Source organism: Panthera tigris, chromosome E3, assembly GCF_018350195.1.
Source record: "Panthera tigris isolate Pti1 chromosome E3, P.tigris_Pti1_mat1.1, whole genome shotgun sequence".
Classification (NCBI taxonomy): Eukaryota; Metazoa; Chordata; class Mammalia; order Carnivora; family Felidae; genus Panthera; species Panthera tigris.
In genome coordinates this window covers 22,124,486-22,146,861 of record NC_056675.1, presented here as the reverse complement: position 1 = coordinate 22,146,861, position 22,376 = coordinate 22,124,486, and the positions used below count along the sequence as shown (strand labels likewise).

Here is a 22,376-nt window from a genome sequence, read left to right as displayed (position 1 = left end):
TCTATAAATCGGAGATAATGGTAGTGCTGAGCACTTAGGGGTTTTTATGATGTTGCTAAAATGACATTTATTGAGCTACATGTGAGACACAATGAACCATATGCCAGGCGTGGTCCTAAACAATGGAAACATATTCATTCATTTAATTCATAACAAGCCGGTAGACCGAGTACCATTTAACCTGCACTACAACCAAGGAAACTGAGGGACGGAGGAGTTAAATCTAGAGTCCCACAGCTAGGATTCCAACCAAGACAACTGGGTTCCGGGGCCGGCAGTTACACAGCGCTAACCACCACCCACCCCCCACCCCCCGCCCCCCGGTGCCTAATGCATAGCAAGAGCTCAATAAATCTTTCTAGTGGTGGTCGGTTCCAGTTAGGGGGCTGCTCCAGAATTTCCACTTAGGAAGAGCGTAAGGTGGCTGGTTTGTTGGAAGGGGAGGCTAGGGGGCGCTTGCATAGCAACCATAGTTCATTGCATAGCAACCATAATGTTTACTTGAACTGGTGGACTTGGGGGAGTTGGTGGGGACTGCGGAGAAAGGGAGTTAACCCGTCACCCCAAGGCACTCCGCTTTGCGGTGGAGACTAACCAGCACGGTAGCAGGAGAAATCCGCGCCCCACCCCCCCGTCCCCGGAGCCGCCCCGTGAGCCGGCCCTCCACGCATCGCCCCCTCCCTCTCGGGGCGGATGGTTTCTTCCGTTCTCCCGGCTGTTTCAGGTTCCGCGCTCCAGAGTCACAAAGCGCGGGGTCACGTGGGCGGGCCGGTGCGCTTTGTGACGCCACGGGCCCCGCCTCCCGGCCCGCCTATCCGCGCACGCCAGCCCCGCCTCGCGCGCGCCGCCCGTGCAATCCCTGCTTAAGAGACCCCGGAGTGGGGCGCTCGCCCGAAGCCAGGCCGCGTCCGCCATAGTGGCTGGCTTGGAGGTGTCGCCGGCGCTGGGTGAGGGCCCGAGAGCGGCAGGGGGGCAGAACAAAAAGAGAGCCCCGAAGCCCTTGCCGTTGCCCGGCCGTTTCCGGGCCTACTCTTGCGGTTCGGGGCCGAAAGGCGACGGGAGCGAAAGGCGAGAGAAGCGCGGAGCACACGGCGAGAGGAAGCGTCGGGGAGCCTCGGCGGCGTCCCCAGGGTCCGCCAAAGCCACCCGGCCGCTGGCTGGGGCCCGGGGTGGTGAGGAAGTGCTTCGAGGCCTAGTTGAGGCCTAGTACCGGCTTTGTGTCTGAGGCGGCGGCGGCGGCGGCGGCGGCGGGGGGGAGGCGGAGCCGGGGGCGGCCTGCGAGAAGGCCTCTCCTCCGCCGACCGCGCGTTTTTGGCCTAGGCCGCGGGCCGCTCGTGGCCTCCGGGGAGCAGGCGACAGGGGTTTGTGTGTGGGGGGGCCTGGGCCTGGGGAAGCTGACGCCGGTCGTCCGGAAGCCAGGAGGAGGCGAGAGGCCGCTCGTGGACTCCGGGCCTAGGCCCTCTCCCCCAACCTTCTCCCGGGGCCTGGGTCACCCCAATCCACGGAAAGAGAGAACAACCGGGAGGTGCGGCCGCGCTATGGACCCCTGACCCCGCGGGGTCATTCGGACTCTAACGTGTGGACTGACCGCTACTGACTGCACCGCCTGCCCCCCGTCTCCTGCCGGCCCTTAGCATGAGCGAGGGGGACCCAGCCGGGTGACATTGTGCCCGTTGGCGGATTCTCGATTTCCCCTTTCCCCGTCCTCGTCCGCTTCCTCCCGTATGAAGTGCTTCTGAGTACCGGGGTCGGGAGGGGCGGTTCTGGATTATTGTTTTTACGAACCCCTGCTTGTGGTTGGGGGGTATTTAATCTCAGGCCTTAGGGTCCTTCGGTGTCTTTTGAGTGTTTCTGTGTGTACATATTTTGCTCTTAAGTTTATAAATATACATATATTGAGAGTGTCCACGTCTCCTCGCTGAACCTTAGGAATCCTTTGGCACCATGTCCTGTGTGCATTATAAATTTTCCTCTAAACTCAACTATGATACCGTCACCTTTGATGGGCTCCACATCTCCCTCTGCGATTTAAAGAAGCAGATTATGGGGAGAGAGAAGTTGAAAGCTGCCGACTGCGACCTGCAGATCACCAACGCGCAGACGAAAGAAGGTAAGGGCCACATGGGCTCCAGATATTTGCTGGTTGAAGATAGATACCGGTAGTGCGAGGGCCTGGCAGGAGACTAACCGCCATTACGTCTCCTGTGGGACTGTTCATTCTAGTACTTTTGGAACAACTTTCCTGGAGACCCGAGGGTTGCTGCAGTCGGCCTGGGAGTTGAACTGGGTTGTTTGATTTCTGCGTTCTTGGGAGCATCGGTAACTGGCTAATCCAAAAACGTGGAAGTCTGATTATCCTTCTCAAATGTTATTTAAAATGAAGATTGGGGTGGGAGAGGCCGGGGGTGTTACATCCAGGTTCTTGGGGTGCTTGTGCCTTGTGGCGTTTTCCAACTTGCTTTTTCCACGGAAGGAGGGGAGGAGAGCATATTGCAGGCTTCTTTTTTGTTAAAGCAGCGTAGAGATACTTCTCTAACTTTGTAATCTGACAGCGGTTTGGGGTTCAGTGGCAAGTTTTCTGTACTCCTTTTCTTCCTGTTTGTGTGTACTTAATTTATTTTTATTTTGGAGTTGCCTGTGTCGTGGAGAAGGGACCTTCCCTTAAATATTTTTTGAGGAATTAATCCAGCCTGTCTTGAATGTTTTTGGAATTGCTTTTGGAACTTGATATGTTCTGATGTCACCACTTTTGTGTGTAAATTGCAGAATTAGTAATTAAGTGGTTGAACTCTTAATTCATCACGGTAATCTTAAAATTCAGCAGTTTAGTAAAGATTAAAAGTAAAGGGTTTTCTTTTTTAAAGGAGTAATTTCTAGACTTTACATGATTTTATTGTTACTAGGGTACAGAAAGTAGTAGGCCGCTACCGCATGAGTTTCAAACAAGCCACTGATTGGAATCTTTAAGTTCTTTATCCTTTTTAAAAGCATTTTATAATGTTGAGAATTTAACATTGGGTATGACAATGTGATAAACTGGCTTTTCAGATTATGGCTCTGCATTTGTTTTGGCTTCTTTTTCTCGGTACTGTAATGCTGATGTGTAGTTTTCAGTAGGTCAGTCTTTTGAGTTTTATTAATGGGATGAGAGGAAATAATGTGAAGTTCTAATTAGGTTTAGGGTCTTTTATTGATCACTGAGTTTTTTTTAATCACCAACTTTGGCTTAAGGTGTGACTTGTGTTCTTTTAGTTGAAATTGGGGGGGGGGTCCCTCACTTCTAGCCTATACGAGTTTGGGGTTTTTGAGATTTTATTTTTAATCTCTGTGCGCAACATGGGGCTCGAACTCGCAACTCCCAGATCCAGAGTCCTGCAGGCTCCACCAACTGAGCCAGCCAGGCGTCTCTAGCCTATTGTTTTTAATAGAGCACATCTTGTCATGTATAAGAGCTGTTTTCCATTTATATCCAGGCATAAGTATAATTGAGTTATGTTAAGGAATGGCACTACTGGCATGACTCAAAAATATTTATTAAGGAAGACCTTTATTTACTCACATGGTAACATCTAAAAAAATATTCTCCGCTCCCCTCCCCCTTTTAAAGTGTCCTAAGGGATTCTTCACATGAAACTTTGGTAATTGTAATTATGTGTAGAATCCTCTACTTAAGGAAAGGAAAAATTGCTGATCATCATGAACAGTTGAGAAACATCTGTTTTAAACTAGTATTCAAGAAAATACCTTAAAAATACTTTTTAAGGCCACCAAAAGTGTCCTTTAAGTATTGTCACACTTCACAGAACAGATGGATTTATGAGACTTTCAGGATATATTGATATGTTAATAATACTTGTAAGTAAGAGGAAAGAATATAAATGAAAGTAAAGAATACAAAGACAATTTTAATCATATGCTAGGCAAGTTTTGTCTTTTACTGGAGTATTAAATGATTTCATCATTTGGAACTTGACTTTGTCCATCTTCTCCACCTAGTAACTGAATACAACTTTGTTAGATTGGAGTAAGAGTTGATGGAATTCTTGTCAAAAATCTAAGGGTTTTGTGGCATTGTTGTATTTTTTCCTAAGCCAGGACATTATATGATGTATTATTTTTACAAACCCTGAAAACCAGGGAAGTGTTCTGCCTAGCAGCTTATTTTCTTTTATATATTTATGTGAACTGTCCTTACTGGAGAAAGCTTTGATGTTACATTGGTTAAGAGAGGGAGCTTCTGGGGCGAGAGCATGTGCATTTTGTTCAATCCTCAGATTAGGGGTGGAAAAGATATCATTGATAGTAGTGCGGAGGGTAGTCACTTAATGAGTTTTAATGGGAAATAACATCCAGTGTCACAGGCAGTTGAGTAAGAATGGGTTGGGTTTTAGCACCATCCAGTGAATTAAGAGAGTACAGAATTAATGTTTATAGCCTCATAGTTAGGAGATTGCCCGGGAGAGGATGCTGAACTGGATCACTTTAATTTGTTTGAATTAATGTTTAAATTACCCAGTGTATCACATTTCTGTAAAACACTCCTTATTGGAAATCTGGCCATGTTTAGGACCCTTAAATCTGATGAGACCAAAATGCTTGGATCAGAATTTCATAATATAGATTTAAGAGTCTTGCTCCTTTATCTCTAGACTATATTTCAAAACAAATCGTAAATGATCCTTCCTATATATTTTTTATAGCTTTCCCGTTGTTTTTCTGTGTTTCAGTTTCCCCCCTCCAAAACAAAACAAAACAAACCTTCATTCTGAACTAAGTGTGAAAGATTTGAAAGCTGAGAATGAAGTCTTTTTAAAAGACTCTTATTATCTTTATCCATTTCTCAGATTCATCTTGTTTTTCATTCCGAAATCCATGGTCTTTATATTTTTGGGTCAGAAATTACTTTGGCACCTGGAAAAGGTCTTTTGAACCTAACAGGATACTTAGCAAGGTATTTTAAGGGTAGGAAGTCACCAGTGTAATTCAGGTACTTAAAAGGTCAAATCTGGTGTAGGGGCACCTGACTTTTAGTCTGACACAGTATTGTGCCGATCAGATTAATAAGTTGTGGTGGAAAGCTACAGTGAATGCTTTTGTTATGTGTTTAGAAACTTGTTGTCAAGTGTTTTTTGTTTCTAGAATTTACTTTTTGAACATCCCCATCTTCCAATTTTTCTTACTCAGAGCTTGCTGGAAATTTGGGACTATCATGAACTATCAAAGCAATGATGATAGTCCTCTCATGGTATGCCTGAATCTGGGAAATTGCATCACATACAATTTGCTACTTGAAATATACTGAAAAGAACCTTTTCTTGAACAATTTAGTTTGTAACAGGAAATAACTAATAGTGTTATGATTAAAATTAATTACATGTGTGTACACACACACACACACCCATAAATATATATAAGCTTAAAATGCTTGTATGTGTGATAAATTGAAATAACTGGAAGAACAGAGGTAGTCGGCCACTGCAAGTCAACTCTGTAATCTTAAGAATGAACCCTGATGCCTGAATGTGTGATTTAGGGAGATGGGTACATTCTTGCATCTGTCTCCCTGTGGTGGGTTATTTTTCTTTTTGGTAATTTTACAAATCCCTTCCTCAGGAAATCTTTTTACCCATCGTTAAATTAATTGGTCCAGTTTCTCTTTTAATTTCATTCTTCCAGAAGTATTGCAAGTAATAGAGAATTAAAAGAGTAGAAAATAGGATCCATTCATCCTCCCTGTTTTCTTCTCAGAAAGTGACATCACTGTTCTTCCAGTTGCTTAAGCCAGGAACTCAGTTACTTATGCCTTATTGCTCTTTTTCCTTCATCTTCTCCCCTCCCCCCCCCCAATTAAATCCATTGATTGCCTTATCAGTTCTACCTCAGAACATTCTGATTTCCATGTCTTCACCTGTCACAACCCAGCACAGACCATCATCTCTTACCGGGACTTCGCAGCAGCCTCCTCATTAGTCACCCTGTTTCTACTCTTGTTCCCTTATGGGTTCATTTTCCACATAGATACCAGAGTTATCTTTTTTGTTTGTTTGTTATTAGTGTAAATCATTGTCATTTTTGTTTAAAATCCTTCAATGACTTCCTGTTGTACTTAGAAACAAAATATAAATGAATATGTGTGACCTGTACTTTCTAACTGTAGTTCAAGTCATTCTTTTCCTTTCATTATCTTCCAGCTATGCTGGCCTTTTAATGATTTTTTTTTTCCACCTGCTTTTCTTTCTGTCTTTAAACACTGTCCATCTTTTTTGCACATCTGTCTGGCTTCTCAGTCTTTAAGTCTCAAGCATCAGTTCCTAGAGAGGCCTTGAATCAACATTTTATGCAAAGTTGCATCCCACTACTAATTCTTTTTATAAAACCCTTTTCCTCTATTCAAAACATGGCATAATTTCTTTTGTAATACTCATGTTGAGGGGCTAGCAGAGACAGAATGTCTTCATTTAAATTACATATTTTTTCTCATAGATCAGATGTTTAGCGTTATTGGTTAAAGTGGAGAATGACTTAGTCTTACTGAGATTTGGGGTTCCATAGAAGTAGAGGCACCAGAGCCAAGAACCTGCTGGCAGTATTTGGTGTCCTTTGAAGAGAACCTCCTTATGGATGTGGATATTTGTTCTGACATTATCAGTATTCTAGAGGCAAGGAACATGCTCTCTCAAATTTAAATTCCTTTTCCGTAAAATTTGTCTTTGGTTGAAGTTTTCTAATTCTTGAGGACTGACTTACCCAAATCGCCAAATAGAAATTCAACTCTTTATCTTTTTTACAGAATATACTGATGATAATGCTCTAATTCCTAAGAATTCATCTGTAATTGTTAGAAGAATTCCTATTGGAGGTGTTAAATCTACAAGCAAGACATATGTTATGTGAGTGTTTATCAAATCTCATGTATTTAAGTCCTCAAAATACTTTTTTATTTTGTGAGGAAGAACAAGTATTTTAGAACTGAACTCATTACTTTACCCTAATAAGTATATCTTCTTAATCCTTAAAACGGTGAGGATGGGTTTGTTATTTCCTATCTCTTCCCCCAGTTAACCTGTAGTCAGTGGTAAGAGCTATCAAGAAGAATTTTTTTGCTTTGTAATATTTACAGAGACAAAATGATGCTCAAATCGGCGAATAAGTATTTGCATACATACCCTTTTGTTTTTTATTGGCACACTTTTATTTCTGACTGTTCTTTCACTACACAAATATGTATACCTATGTATACATATATGTATATATAAGTGTGTTGAGAGATTTGTCCTAAATATTTTGACAGCATCAGTAATACATTTGCTTCTCAACAAGGGGCTTTTGTTGGGAGGCTGTTGAGTATAGGATTTATTAGCACAGACTGGAATCAGGCTTAGGTTTGACTCCAGTTGCTGCTTCACACCAGTTGTGTGACTTTGGGTAAGTTCCCTAAAGCCTCAAAATAGATTCCTCAAAATAATATAGGGATATGAGTACTTCCCTCCAGAGGAAAGCTGTAAGAATTGAACAGTGCCTGGCGTGTGGTAGATGCCCATTATTGGAGTAAGAACACTGCAGTATCTTAGCACTAGGCTAGAGTTTAAGAAATTCGGGAAAGGAGCAGGATTCACACTTAGTCCCTGCTTTCTTGTAATTTTAATGGTGATAGAATTATGCTAATGTGAAAAGGGTAGTGATTTGAAATTCTGGCAAATTCTACTTTTGGCCAGTGAAAAATTCTGGAATTTCCCAGTGCTCGGAAATGGAATGTGTTCTTGGAATTGAGGTAAAACAGTTATTTCTTGGAGCTTTACCTTGTAGGGGCAAACACTCATTCTAAGACGGTCATTAGTTTGCTATAAAGTTATATACTCCATATCCCAGCATTGAGATCTTTTGTGTAATACCTTCTGTGTAGTAACAGTTTTAAAACTGAATACTTTGTTTTTCTTGTAAATACCAAGTGAACTGTGTGCTTTTAGCTGTGTAATTTTAAGAAATTATAAGGAAGTAATTCCTAGAATTTGTTGTGAAATGACATTTTAATTTATTAAGTGCTTTTTAAAAACAGTAAACGTGTAGTTTTCAGTTGATTTTTTTTTTGGATACTAAGAAACTTAGAGAATTATTTGAAGTACATGGGAAAATAAGTTGCCTCTTACAGAATTGCTTGTTAATTCACTCTGTGTGAGGTTGCCTTTGTAATATATTTGCCTTGTAAAATGGCTCTAAGTTTGTTGAGAAAAGGAAAGCTTCATTTTTATCTCAGGACTTCCAAATTACATGTAAACTTAGAAACTCCTTTCAGATGTTCCCTCACATTTCTCTGTAGTCAGGACAGCATAAACTTCATCGAAGCATTTGAGCATTGTATTTAGAAGCTCAACCCCCATCCCCTTTCCTGTGTGGACTTTTAAGAATTTCTTCTTGGGCTTTATTTGTTATGTACTTGAAAAAATCAATCTGTTCATTTCTTCATAACCATCAGACTCATTCTTTGAACTAAAATAGTGTCAGAGTATGTTGCATTTTTCTGAAACTTAGAATTCTTGTTTAACTTTGGTCATTGTTTTGAGACTTTTTAAAAAATTAAAGTAACTATCAACCTGTTTTTCTGGATTTGACATTTAGTTTTTGGAGCCCAGCAATTTCTCAGGGATCCAAAGTATAAATGTTACCAGTGGTCTTCTTTCAAGAAGATCTGATGTGTGAAAGTTTACATTTGTTACCTATTAAAAAAAACTGGGGAATGATGTACTGTGGTTGTTCAGTCTATTAAATAACTACAAAGTTTCTTAACAAGATCTTCATGCTACCTTTGAGAAAACATTTATTGTTTTCACGTATTCTAGAATTCCTTGGTATGGAATTTTTTTTTTCCTGCAGATCTGTCTTAAACTGTTTAAAGGTGGTAAAGATTAACCTAAGTAATGTATTTATTACTCTAGATACGCCTATTCTAGAATTCCTCTGTACCAAGTTGTTTTGTTTTTTGTTTTGTTGTGTTTTGTTTTTGTCGCAGGTATGTCTTAAGCTGTTTAAAGGTAGTAAAGATTAATCAAAGTAGTGTATTTATTACTTTGGAAATTGGCTGTTTTTAAATGTTTGTACAAAGGAGAATTGTGTTCATAAAGACATGTAATTAGACATATGTGTTAAGATGTTTTAGCACAATTCAAAAATAACAACTCATAATTAATGTTGTTTTTGTTTTTGTTTATTTTTTAGAAGTCGAACTGAACCAGTGATGGGAACTTCAAAAGCAGTATGTAAAAACACAATCTCACACTTTTTCTACACATTGCTTTTACCTTTATAATGTAGCAGTGAAGTGAATCATTTAGAACTTAATATCCAACTGATCATAGTACATATTGTAAATAAAATGTATTTTGATGACAGTTCAGTTGAATATGGATATATGTGGCATAATTTGCAGACTTATTTTGTAGAAATGGGTAATTTGTGCCCCCCAAAAAACGCTGTTTCATATTAAATATAGCATTCTCCCTGTATGACACTGTGTTGTACAGTTAATGTATGATTCTTTTTAGATCATGTAGGTTTTACACTAATGAACATGATAACATGTTCTACATCTGTCTGTCTATAGTTAGTATTTTGTATGTATGTACAGGCTGTTGTGTGCTTTTTGTTTCTTGCAATAAAAAAAATGTTTGGAGTGTATATTTTGCCATTTTTCACGTTGTATCACTTAGTTTTTGTTAGTTTTTTTTTTTCTGCCTAATTGATGGCTTTAAAAAATGCATTAGCAACATGCAAAACTAATATGAAAGTTTGATGCTTTCTCCAAGTTCAGACACCTATAGAAAAAAGCTTTCCAAAGACTTTTGATGCAGCTTTATTATTCAGTTTTGCTTTATTTGGCAATTTCCAGCTTTTATTCTTTGTTTATATCTGTACTATAAAAGTGAGACCTGAAATTTGGGCCCCCTGAGTACATAAACGTCTCAATGATGATTTATACAATTCAGTACATTGTTTTCAAATTTTAGTACAAGGTCGTCCAGTTCTAGCCTGTTCAGTTCTCCAAAATAAAATATTTCCCTCTTATAAGATATTAAAAAGCTGCATTAATTATAAGCTAATTGAAAGCTGTAGCTTATCAAAGATAACTCCCCTTAAGTGGAATAACATCTTAATTTTTATTATCATAGCTAAAGTACAACACCATGTTGACTTGAAGGTCTTAAGTAAAAGGTAGTGGAAATACCTAAGTTGTGAGGTGAAATGTGTTTCAGAAAGTAGGTCTGTAGTAACGGAGTTCTGTAAACTTGATGGTTCTCTAAACATTTTACTGCTCAGGCTTGATTTGTACACAATATGAGATGTCTGAAATCTTCATTTTAGAATTCAAGGATACTGCTTGCTGTTTCACTTTATCCTTTTTAAATACTACTGATCTTTAATTGTGTATCAGGCATTTCACTAACCTTGGATCATTGCATCTTAAACATGATAATATAGAATATCTGAACTTTGGACTTGTTCTCTAAAATATATGGCCTTTAGTTCTCATGGAACTAAATACAGTGATTCGAAGATCAAAATTTAGAGATTTGGGTTTTTTTCCCCACCCTCTGGGGTATATGGGCTTTTTTTTGTTTTGGGGCTTTTTTGTTGTTGTTGTTTTGTTTTATTTTTTTGTTTTTTGGGTTTGTTTTTGTTTTTTGGTGGTTTTTGTTTTTTTTTTTTGTTTTTTGTTTTTTTTGGTTTTTAAAGCATAATGCTGTAAAAAAAAAAAAAAAAAAAAAAAAACAACAAACAAACTGTCCAAGTTTCTGTTTTGCTGGTGATTGGTTTAAAACTGATTTTATGTATCCAAATGCTAGCACAAATCAGAGTGACTATCCTGGTGACTGTAGTGGTTAATGTAACACGTTTTGTATAAAGTATTTTTATATAGTATTTAAACTAATTCAGATGAAGTTTTATTTCTTGAAAACAGTTATTTCCTTTTTGTTTATTAGCATGTGTATAAACACAAATCACATGTTCATAAATAAAGTTAACATTCTTTTAGCCTTGTGTGTTCCCTGGCATGTCTGTATTACACTTATAAGAAGCAGTTTATTTTATGCTTATTTAGGTTTCTCTTTTCTTTTCTTTTCTTTTTCTTTTTTTTTTTTTTTTAATACTTTAAAAGTGGCTTTAATTTTTAGGTAGAATTGTCTGAAATGGAGACATTAGATAACTTAATATCCCCACCACTTATTTGCTTGGGGTACATATGCTGGTGTTTAGGATGAGAGAATATATTCATTAAGCATAATTAATGCCCATCTTATGAATCATGTATTCTTGTACACATTCACAAAAGCCAAGTAAGATAGAGCCACTAAACCAGATTTCTAAATGCTGATTAATAAAAGTAAATGTGTGTACATTTTTGGTAACTTAAGCCAACTGTAATCAAGGATGGCTGTTTCTGTCTGTATTCCTTAGCTTATTTTATTTAGCCATCCTTCATGTTGGTATTCCAAAGCTGGATCTTCTTCCTGTTTACTAAATATCAGAATTGTATTTTGTAGGATCCTTTAATTTCAAGCAAGTGTAAGTGGCATAAAATATTTCATATTCTTTCTCCCAGAAGCAAGACCACAAATTAGATGTGGGGAAGTGGGTTAATTTTAATGATGTCCACAGTATGCATTGATCAGTTTTTATGAAGACGACTTTTTTTTAATGTGGTACATTTTTTAAATCATTAGTATCTGAGAGTTAATACATTTATTGCTGCCTAGTACATGTAAATTCCTAGTCATTTTTAAACCATTCCTTGTTAGCAATTTTCACTGATTTCTAGTACCTTGCTTTTTGTAGAAAACTATTGGACACCTTTCACAATTTATGGTAAATTTGACTTTCTCATGGACTTTAAGGTATTTAAGGTGCTAGAATGATTGGTGGGGAAAAAAGTGATATAGATGTTGTTGAGTATCTGAAACCACTTTATCCAGTACTAATGACAAATCGACAGAAAACTAAAAGGACCAGATGGCCCGACATAAGAACAAAAAAACAGATATATCATAGTGGGAAGAACAAAAAATGTTAGTATTTTAGTTCTAGCTGTAAGAAAGTTAATATAACTGCTTTCTCTTAAGGAAATGATGAGTGTTCATATTCTAGATAGTAATGGGCTATTTTGAAGGGTTATTGGTTTCATTGGTTAGAAACAGTATAGATGATGCTTGACAGCATTTGGTTCTTGTTATTTAAATTCACATAGTTCCTAACTAATGCAAAAAGTAACCCTTTTCAAAATAGATTGAGATGATCAGAATTTATTCTGGATAAAAATAGGATGTTTATGTTTTTGTTTTTGTTTTTAAGCTTCCTTTGAGATTAGTTCTGTAATGAAAACACTTAAGAGCCAGATGAGAATAAGAACACATTGGTGAATTATATGATTGCATATTAGGAATATGGAATAGTGCATTACAAATTCTGGGGCAGCCCTACAGTGGGGAGCTAAGAACCTTTTGTTGAAGTAAGCGTCCCAGTAATACTATCCATTAAACTGACTTTTAAAACCCTAAGATATTTAGAAGATATATTTTAAATTTAGCAAACATGATTTTTATTGACTGAACTCCTGCTGTGGTAGGCATTGTGCTAAGAGCTTCATATTGAAACTGGTGACATTTCTATTTGGGGCTGTAAGTCATGCTGCTTTTATTTTAATACTCTTAGTTCTCTGGAATATTTGAAAAATACCTGATGAAGACTCCCTTCATTGTTGTTATTTTTCTTTGATCCAGACATCTTGTTACATTCTCTCCATTTTAAACAAGAGTTCTGACCAATAATGCATGAGAAGCTTACAACATGTTGAATAAGCAACCCAATTACTATATAGGAAACAAATAATGTTTTCTTTTTGGTACACTTAACAGGGAAATCATATCTTTAGAGTTAGATGGGAAAGGGGTGTGTGTGTGTGTGTGTGTATACAGATACACACTTTTTAAAAACTGATATTAAAATCATTTCAGGGGGTCAAATAGTGAAAAATCTTAAAATACCACATTTGAAAATACATTTTAAAAATCTTTCTTATTCAATATATAATACTTTCTCCATTTGATTAAATTAACTTTCTTCACGCGTTATTAAAGTCCCTCCTCCTAATAGCCCTATTTGCCTTTGCTCCACACTACCACTGGTTTTCCTTTTTTTGGTTTAACATCTTTGCTCTGATAAAATTGTGGTTTCTTTGGCAAGAAGCCATTCTTGCTCTTTGTATGGGAGAATAAACAAACTTATTCAGACTGAACAGTACATGCTTAAAAAAAGAGAAAAAAGTAGCAATTATGTGGGAGCTGTTTTATTAAAGCAATTATCTGAGCCTTTAAAGAGCTGCTTGTTTTTACCATGTTCTATAATGGCACTCCAGGAAAGTTAGATTTCTTATTCTCTCTAGTGTATATTCTCTTGAGCATTATCAGATTTAGAAACCATTAATAGACACGGACTCTTCTTTAATATTCAGTCACTGCTCTGAACATATTTTCTGTGATATATTTTTCTTTACCCTGTTTTTTGTTGTTTTTTTTTAATATTGTAATTGAGTCCCCCTCAACTTAAACCTTTATTATATGTGTGAAATATGTAGAGAAGGGTAAAGTGGGGTGAGCTACAATTTCAGCTTTAAAACAAGGAATAACATTCTTTAGAAAACTTCTAAGAAAATGCCCAATATTTGAACATTAATTGGCAATAGGGACTAAATGATCACTTTCAGATGTTTTCAGTGTGGAACTTGAATGTGTGTTTAATTTTTTATGAACAGATTGATGACTCTTCTGCATCTATTTCTCTGGCCCAGCTTACAAAGGTATATATATATATATATATCTATTCTTGCAAATATAAATCTTTTTCTAACATCGTATTTTTTTAAATGTGGAACAATTGTTTAAAGAGGGGTTGGGGAGGATATGTCTTACAAAAATATTGTACACATTGTTACTATCCTGTAAAGAGTAGTTGCTGCTTTGAGAAGATAGGGGGAGTGTTTTGTCAGCCTCACCATAATGTTGGAGTATTGGTCATCTTCAAGACAGAAGAAACACATGAAGCTACACTTATTTGGTGGGTTTTTTTTCCCCCCTTACACATTTTGTTTAATTATACATTGGAAACTAACAAAGTTCTGGAGGAATTCCCTGGTTTTGGCTGTAAATTATGTGGACTTTCTTTATGCAGCCAAAATAGAAGCTTTCCTTTACATGGACAATTGCACGGCTATTTCTTGAATATTTGAATTGATCCCATGAAGGTCAACATTTTAAATGTGTTACGATTGTTTCTTTATGCTCTAGACTTGTAGTCTGTCTGCATTAGAAAAAGTTTTAGACAACCTAATTTGTTTGAACACAGACTACAGTGAATTGTGTAAATGTGTAAAGCTGTTTGCAGGAATATACCAATGTGTATGTTTGGCAGAGGGGCAAATTGTTACCTCCTGAAATAATTGTATATGCCATGTTTTGCGATAAAATTGCTTGCATTTTCTGCTCAACAATGTGTACCTTTTGTTTGGGAAAGCACTAGTGATGGATTACTTTTTAAAGCAATAGATGTAGCTTGCAAATCGTGCCTTTAAAAAAAAAAAAAAAGACATTACAGATTAGGCAGATTTTTGAGGACAAAGAAGGAAGTCTTCCAGTTTTCCAAAAATCCTTTTTTCCCTACTATCAAAGTAAAACCAGACTTAGCAACCAAGATTAATGAGTTAGATGGATTTTCCATTAGTGCTGTCCCTATCTTATCCTTGACTTTGTTATAGGTTGTATCCTTTTCCCCTAGAATGTATCCCAAAAGAAATGTCCTAGTAACAAATATAGCTTTTTAAGCTTTTGTTCTGGGGAATCTAAACATTAAAATCGATGATTCTAAAACGTGAAGTGGGCTGAAACCATCGTCTCTTAACAATTTTCTAATGCAAAAGTGGTCTAGCATAGAGTTTACATCTTAAGCAGTTTATAGTTCATGGTTTTAATTCTTATGTGCTGTAAGGACCCTATTTGAGTTTTGGTCTGTTCCTACCATTGTTTCTTTGTGGGAAGCAGTTGGGGAATTTTGGAGGTTTGGGAGATTTTTTTTTAACTACTTGTAAATTAATGTTTGGGTTCAAACAAATTAGTTGTTCAACATCTGTAATCCAGTTTTCTGTAAATGTTGCTGTTGTTCTAAGCTCTGTTAATGTTAAGCATTCTTTGTATATAAAATTACAATAAAATGTTAAAACTGGTTGCTTGTTTTGTGGATGAATGTAAAGATAAAACCCAATGAATGGCTGATGTGAGTGCTAGATGCTTGAAGCTTCAAGTTATCAGGACTCACTCCCTTAGACCCTGGTTATATCTAGACTATTCTATATAATACCTTAAAGATCAAGTTCATAAAACTTCGGAGAATCGGATTTAAAATGATGAGTGCTCCGTTGCATGTGCTTTGCACTTAATTTGAAACTGATTCTACTTCTTAAAGAGCCTTCTGACTTAATATCATCTGCATAATGTTCAATTGTTTTACCCATAACCCTACCTCCAAGTTGTAAATATAAAGTCTTTATGCTACGACACTTGAATTATTTTTAAGGCTTAAAATGTCAAGTGTTTCCTTAATCTGTTTTAACTCTTAGAGGAGTCATATGTAAATCTTAATGTAAGGTACAAACAGGGTCTAAGGTTTGAGTGCCCCCAGCAAGACCTTCAGCCCTGCAGACACCCAAACGTCATGTAATGAATGACCTAAGGAACTCCTGATGCCTCTTCTAGGTTATACGTGTAAATAGCTTTCAGTTTTAGGTTTTATGCAAGATTAGATACTGCTCTTTACAGGATGAGTGGTGTTGTCTTTGGCTGTGTGGTCTTAAATGTGTTTCTAATGTGTGTGTCAAATAATTACCTGTTAAACAGACTGCCAATCTGGCTGAAGCCAATGCTTCTGAAGAAGATAAAATTAAAGCAATGATGTCGCAATCTGGCCATGAATACGACCCAATCAAGTAAGTCCATAAGTGCTTCATACTAATAGGTACATTGGGGTGGATTTTCCCCCCCAATCAGAAGCTTTATTCTTTCAAGGTTTTGTGTACATGTAATTCTGTTTCCCTTTCAGTTACATGAAGAAACCTCTAGGCCCACCACCTCCATCTTATACCTGTTTTCGTTGTGGTAAACCTGGCCATTACATTAAGAATTGCCCAACAAACGGGGTAAGTCCAAAGTAGAAACCATGGTACACCTTGTTTTTCTTACAATGATTTCTTAGCTATCGGATTTTTCTTGGTAAATACTGCCTTCTCTATTACAATGGCAAATGAGCTCAGGCTGTGGAGCCAGATTGCCAGGCTTCAGATCCTGGCTCTGCTGCTCAACGGTTGACTGAGCTTGGGCAGGCCACTTGACTTCTTCAAGCCTGTTCGGTCTTCTCTATGAAACGGACATGGTAATAACAGTATTTACCTCGCATGGCTGTTGTGAGGTTTAAATGAGATCATATATGTAGAGCACTACAAATACTATAAGCAGTTAATAAGCACTGCGTGTTAGCTAATATTAAACAAAGGGTAACTGCTTTCTTTCTTCCTCCTTTCTCCTTTCCCCTCCAAATAGGATAAAAACTTTGAATCTGGTCCGAGGATTAAAAAGAGCACTGGTATTCCCAGAAGTTTTATGATGGAAGTGAAAGATCCTAACATGAAAGGTGCAATGCTTACCAACACTGGAAAGTATGCGATACCGACTATAGACGCGTAAGTATTCTAGTTACGTATGACCTGTGAGGCCACAGCCCGTCCGGGCGCTGGTGTTTTATGTAGGCTTGGGGTCGCCACTTGGCTACTTGGATTTCTTGTGAGCATTGTATAGCAAGACTGTTGGTCTCCACATGTTGCATTTCTGTGTGAAGAATGAGAGGCTGCAGTCTGCTCCATTAAATGCAAATTTAGAATGGATTTGGGGGTTTTTGTTACCACTGAGTGCCACTTCCCTTGTGGGCTTCTAATTTTTTCTTTTTCTGTCATACCCTGCTTTCTTCTTCATTCACATACATACTCCCACATGATCTTCTATGCTATCTACATGTGTTAAGTGAAAAAGACCAATGTCTTAATCATTCTGAGAAACAGAAGGCTTAAGCACAAAAGTTGTGTAAGATGTCAGGGCAAATTTAAGTGCCAAGAATAAATAAAGAACTGAGTCCTCTTGAATAAGTTTGGATGTACCGTGTGAGTCTTAAACTTCTAAAATAACGATTTATTTTACAAACCCATTAGTTCAGATGAGCTACAGCTCTATACCCTACAGCTTAATGCTTATTTGGAATGTGTTTTCAGATCTTATTTTAGGAGCCAATTCTTAATGAAGTGGATAGATCTGAAAACCTACTAGTGGTATAATTCAACTGACAACTTCTCATTTTATCTGCTTTTATTAATCCCGCTAATTACCTTTGTGGTTACCCTCACCAGTTATGAACTCACATGATACAGAGCACAGTATTAACTGTCCCTTTGGACTGGGTTCTCCAACAAGTCCTCCAGTGGGTTATGAAGTGAGGGCGTCCTCAGGACATACCTTGAGAAACATCCATTTAGAGAATTAACAGTGCCCTAGTTCATCGTGACATGAAGAGAATGAGTAAAAGAACAGTTGTCCTCAGCCTCATGCTGTAGCGTTGAAACGCAGCATAGTGCGCAGATGAGGGTGATGAAAACGGCAGTGCCGTGGAATGATCTTGAAAAGATTTTATGGTTTTGAGTATACACTTTAGTAAATAGACTGTTTTCATTCACAGATAAGGATTAGTGTTTTCCTGAACTCCCAGCCTTGCTCACTTTCTCCGTTTCACCCCCATCAATTTTTGATCAGTCACCATCCTTTGTCTTGTGGTTCATCTTAGAGCAGTCTGTTTTTATGCTGTTTCTGATTCAGACATTTCATACGTGCTTCCAAACAACTTAGGTTGAAATGGATGGTTTTTACGGACACAATTTAAGAGCAGACCGCTTCATCTTAATATAATATATACAAGTAAAAGTACTTAAATGGAAGTTTGTGTCGGAAAAATTAACATCACCCTTGTGAACCCTAACTAATAATTAACTTCATTGTTTTTGAATGCTGAAATGCAAAAGCCCATTTGTGCCAGACACACAGCAAATACTGGGGAAATGGGAGCCCAAATATTTTAAATGAAACTTTCACCCTCTCCACTAACACCACTGATAAGCAACTCAGACTCTTCTTGTTTCTTTTTCTATCCTCTGTTCTTCTTTTTTTTTTTTTTTTTTTTCTTTCTTTCTTTTCTCTCTTTTGGGCAGTGGGAGACTCCTCTTTCACAAATTGGGAACAATGGGGCATAAGCAAATTGATACTTATTTCTGGAGTCGTGGTGATGTCTATGGAGCAGCTGCAACACAAATAACACACCTCAGGTACCCTCCTCTGTACAGCTGAGATGCTTTCATTTTCAGCAGTGAGATCGACACACTCTGTTCCTAAATGAGATAGAATTTACCTAGGGATTCCTATGTTATACAAATCTGCCTGATTAGAGAAGATGTGGGTGTTGGAAGCAGTGGTGACAAGTCTGAGAATAGTGTACTTTGGTTTTTTATTTTATTAAAAAAAAATTTTTTAATGTTTATTTTTGAGAAAGAAAGCGAGCGAGCAGGGGAGGGGCAGAGAGAGAGGGAGACACAGAATCTGAAGCAGGCTCCAGGCTCTGAGCTGTCAGCACAGAGCCCGACATGGGGCTCGAACTCACAAGCTGTGAGATCATGACCTGAGCCAAAGTCGGATGCTCAATTGACTGATCCATGCAAGCACCCCTAGTGTTTTATTTTCAATATGTTTAATATGCAACATTTCTGCAAAATGTATTTCTACCAGAAAATGGACCCAAAATGACTGAAGTGTTACTTTATATTCTTGTAACACATATTCCAATCATTGAAGTCATTAGTATTTCTTAGTTGGCTATAAATAGATTAATCTCTCTTTTAAAATACTAATTAGAAGTAGACCACTGGTTTTGAAGTCTGATGATTCTAGCTACTAGCTACTGGTGTGGTTGGTTGCATAATATTTCCCTTGAACTGTCCCCCTCGATTGTATGATGTCAGCACCAGTTTCCATTTCCTATATTATAGCATGCTCTCTGATACCTTCACAGGTTTTGGGGACTGTTGCTCTATGGAAGGGAATTCCCTCCATACCCCCCACCCCCTCAAGAAACATGGTAGGATAGAGAAAATTGTGGTTAGGGTGTTGTCATGTCCAAGTTCAAATCCTGTCTCTGCCACTTAAGCATAAACTTGTGGCATTGAATGTGTCCCTTTATTCTCTGGCCCTGAGTTCTAGAGTTGTGGATTCTTAAGATCCTTTTAGCCACTTTTATAGCATTTGTTTCTTTTTGTTATACTTGTTTAGGATTTTGTTTTGTCTTTTTGTTGCTTAGGGGGAGGATGTTCATGACTACTCCCTTATTTTGGAAGGTATTATACTTGTGTAAACGAATTTGGCATCGTACTGAATTATAGGCTCCCATTATGGTATAGTAGAACATGTACTATCTTAGTAATACTTTGTTTTCTTAACAATGTTAAAACAGTAAAACCTTCTTTTACAGAGAAGCATATGCAATCGGGAAGAAAGAAAAACCACCTTTCTTACCAGAGGAGCCATCTTCTTCTTCAGAAGAAGATGATCCTATTCCAGATGAATTATTGTGTCTCATCTGCAAAGATATTATGACTGATGCCGTTGTCATTCCCTGCTGTGGAAACAGTTATTGCGATGAATGTAAGAAATGTTGAACCTTCAGAAATACACGTCTTAGAATATGTGTATTTATTTGGAAGGGCTCTTTAGTAACATTGTATGTTTTAATCAGTATGAAATGTTGATAATTGATCATTTAGTTCATCATTGCACCTTTAATAGCAAGAACTGTTTTTGTCACTACGTTTTTTTCTTTTTTTTTTTAATTTATTTAAAAAAAATTTTTTTTTTTAACGTTTATTTATTTTTGAGACAGAAAGAGACACAGCATGAACAGGGGAGGGGCAGAGAGAGAGGGAGACACAGAATCGGAAGCAAGCTCCAGGCTCTGAGCCATCAGCCCAGAGCCCAACGCGGGGCTCGAACTCACGGACCACAAGATCGTGACCTGAGCTGAAGTCGGACACTTAACCGACTGAGCCACCCAGGCGCCCCTACATTTTTTTCTTTAAACAACAGCCTCTGTCCTTTTAAATATTAGAATTGACCATTTCTTATACCTTCATTAGGGTGACTGTACTAAGGTTTTATAAAATGTAGGACTTTTGTTTCCTACACATTTTATTTTAGTTTTTAAAGTTTATTTATTTTTGAGGGGGGGACGCACAGAGGGAGGATCCAAAGTGGGCTCTGTGCTGACAGCAGAGAGGCCCATGGGGGGCTAGAACTCACGAACTATGAGATCATGACCTGAGCAGAAGTCGTACACTTAACCGACTGAGCCACAGACGTACCCCTGTTTCCTACACATTTTAAATGGTATGCAGAATTTTGAAAACCTTTTGGGCATTAGATATTCTAGAAATATTTTTAAATCCCTAAATATTTTTAAATCCTAAATCCCTTTCCTGGATGGTGGAAAAATAGTTTATTCTAAAATTCCTAAGTGTAATTGAGAACTGCTCTCTGTAAGCATACTACCCAACATTTGCCTTGTGGTTACTTGTGATTTTTTTCTGATCTTTTATATTGGGTTGGGTTTTTCTGCCACTTATTTCTTACCAAGATGAAAATGGCATCATCCGAAAATTTCACTGCTTAGTCCTGTTTTGGCCTTTTTCATTTCATAGCTTTGGAATATAAATCTTTATTTTGGGGCCTCTCCAGTGAAGACCAAAGTCAAGAAGAGGTCATTTAAGATTTGTTTCCAAGTGTCTTAGATTTAACAAACCACTTGCATTACTGAATTTTTTACTACACTGAAGCATAATCAGTGAATCTGTAATTTAGTGTTATTCCTCTGTACTGTGCTGTAGTTGTTGCTGATTTCCTTGCCTGAACAATGTTTCTGTTTTTTATAATTCCCTTTTCTCTTAAGTTATTTATGTAATCTCTATACCACATGTGGGACTCAAACTCACAACCCTGAGATCAAGAGCCGCATGCTTTTCTGATGGAGCCAGCCAGGCACTCCTCCTCCTGATGCTCTTTTAAAAACCCTGTTAGCCCTGTAAATTTTTTACCTTTCTAGACTATATATTATTTCTATTTTTTTCCCCTATACCATTCCAATTTTTAGCCAAACAAAGAGAATAGTATTTAGGAAAGAGTGCTTTTTCTCTCAATTTAAATTTTTGTTTAAATTCTATTTATGACTTCTGGTTTTTGTTTGTTTGTTTTTTTTTAATGTTTATTTATTTTTGAGAGAGACAGAGACAGAATGCGAGTGGGTTGGGACAGAGAGAGAGGGAGACACAGAATCTGAAACAGGCTCCAGGCTCTTGAGCTGTCAGCACAGAGCCCGACGCGGGGCTCGAACTCACGAGCCACGAGATCATGACCTGAGCTGAAGTCGGACGCTTAACCGACTGAGCCACCCAGGCACCCCAATGACTTATGTTTTTAAGGTAGAAGTTACAGCAGAGGAGTGCTATCAGGCGAGAGTCTGTACTTTTAAGTTTTTCAATCTTAGAAATGATAAGTAATGTGTGCTTGGAAAGAGTAATGTAATATTTAAACTATTTCACATAGGTATAAGAACAGCACTCTTGGAATCAGATGATCATACATGTCCAACATGCCATCAGAATGATGTCTCTCCTGATGCTTTAATTGCCAATAAGTTCTTACGACAGGTAACTGACTTTGTATCCCTTTTGGAAAATTTTTAAAAATTTTTGGTGGTTTAAACTGTGCTTGAGGAAATGCCACCTTACATTTTCCTGCATCTTTCTGTTTGGTATCTATAGGCTGTTAATAACTTCAAAAATGAAACCGGTTATACAAAAAGACTACGAAAACAGTTACCCCCACCACAGCCCCCAATACCACCTCCGAGACCACTCATTCAGCGGAACCTACAACCTCTGATGAGGTCTCCAATATCAAGACAACAGGATCCCCTGATGATTCCAGTGACCTCTTCAACTCACCCAGCTCCTTCTATATCTTCATTAACTTCTAATCAGTCTTCCTTGGCCCCTCCTGTGCCTGGAAATTCATCTTCTACCCCGGCTCCCGTACCTGATATAACTGCCACAGTGTCCATCTCAGTCCACTCTGAGAAACCAGATGGACCTTTCCGGTAAGTCTGTGTATCTCTCTGGTTTTTCATTGTTGTTTATTGCTTTA

The 22,376-nt window shown here is 38.0% G+C and overlaps 1 protein-coding gene across 3 annotated transcripts in view; it reads left to right on the top strand.

Annotated features, from left to right (window-relative positions):
• Positions 1 to 837: 837 nt before the first annotated feature.
• RBBP6 (RB binding protein 6, ubiquitin ligase) overlaps positions 838 to 22,376 on the top strand; it is a 32,627-nt gene continuing 11,088 nt past the window's right edge. The window contains exons 1-11 of one of the 3 annotated variants that reach the window (XM_042971019.1): positions 845 to 947; positions 1,930 to 2,110; positions 6,791 to 6,890; positions 9,214 to 9,250; positions 13,802 to 13,846; positions 15,936 to 16,024; positions 16,138 to 16,234; positions 16,635 to 16,774; positions 19,654 to 19,826; positions 21,777 to 21,880; positions 21,995 to 22,329. In XM_042971019.1, the coding sequence (XP_042826953.1) occupies positions 1,945 to 2,110; positions 6,791 to 6,890; positions 9,214 to 9,250; positions 13,802 to 13,846; positions 15,936 to 16,024; positions 16,138 to 16,234; positions 16,635 to 16,774; positions 19,654 to 19,826; positions 21,777 to 21,880; positions 21,995 to 22,329 (1,286 nt within the window). In that variant the 5' untranslated portion in view covers positions 845 to 947; positions 1,930 to 1,944. Of the gene's footprint in view, positions 2,111 to 6,790; positions 6,891 to 9,213; positions 9,251 to 13,801; positions 13,847 to 15,935; positions 16,025 to 16,137; positions 16,235 to 16,634; positions 16,775 to 19,653; positions 19,827 to 21,776; positions 21,881 to 21,994; positions 22,330 to 22,376 lie in introns of all 3 variants that reach the window. The other 2 variants (XM_007084089.2, XM_007084090.2) reach the window with 2 other exon arrangements.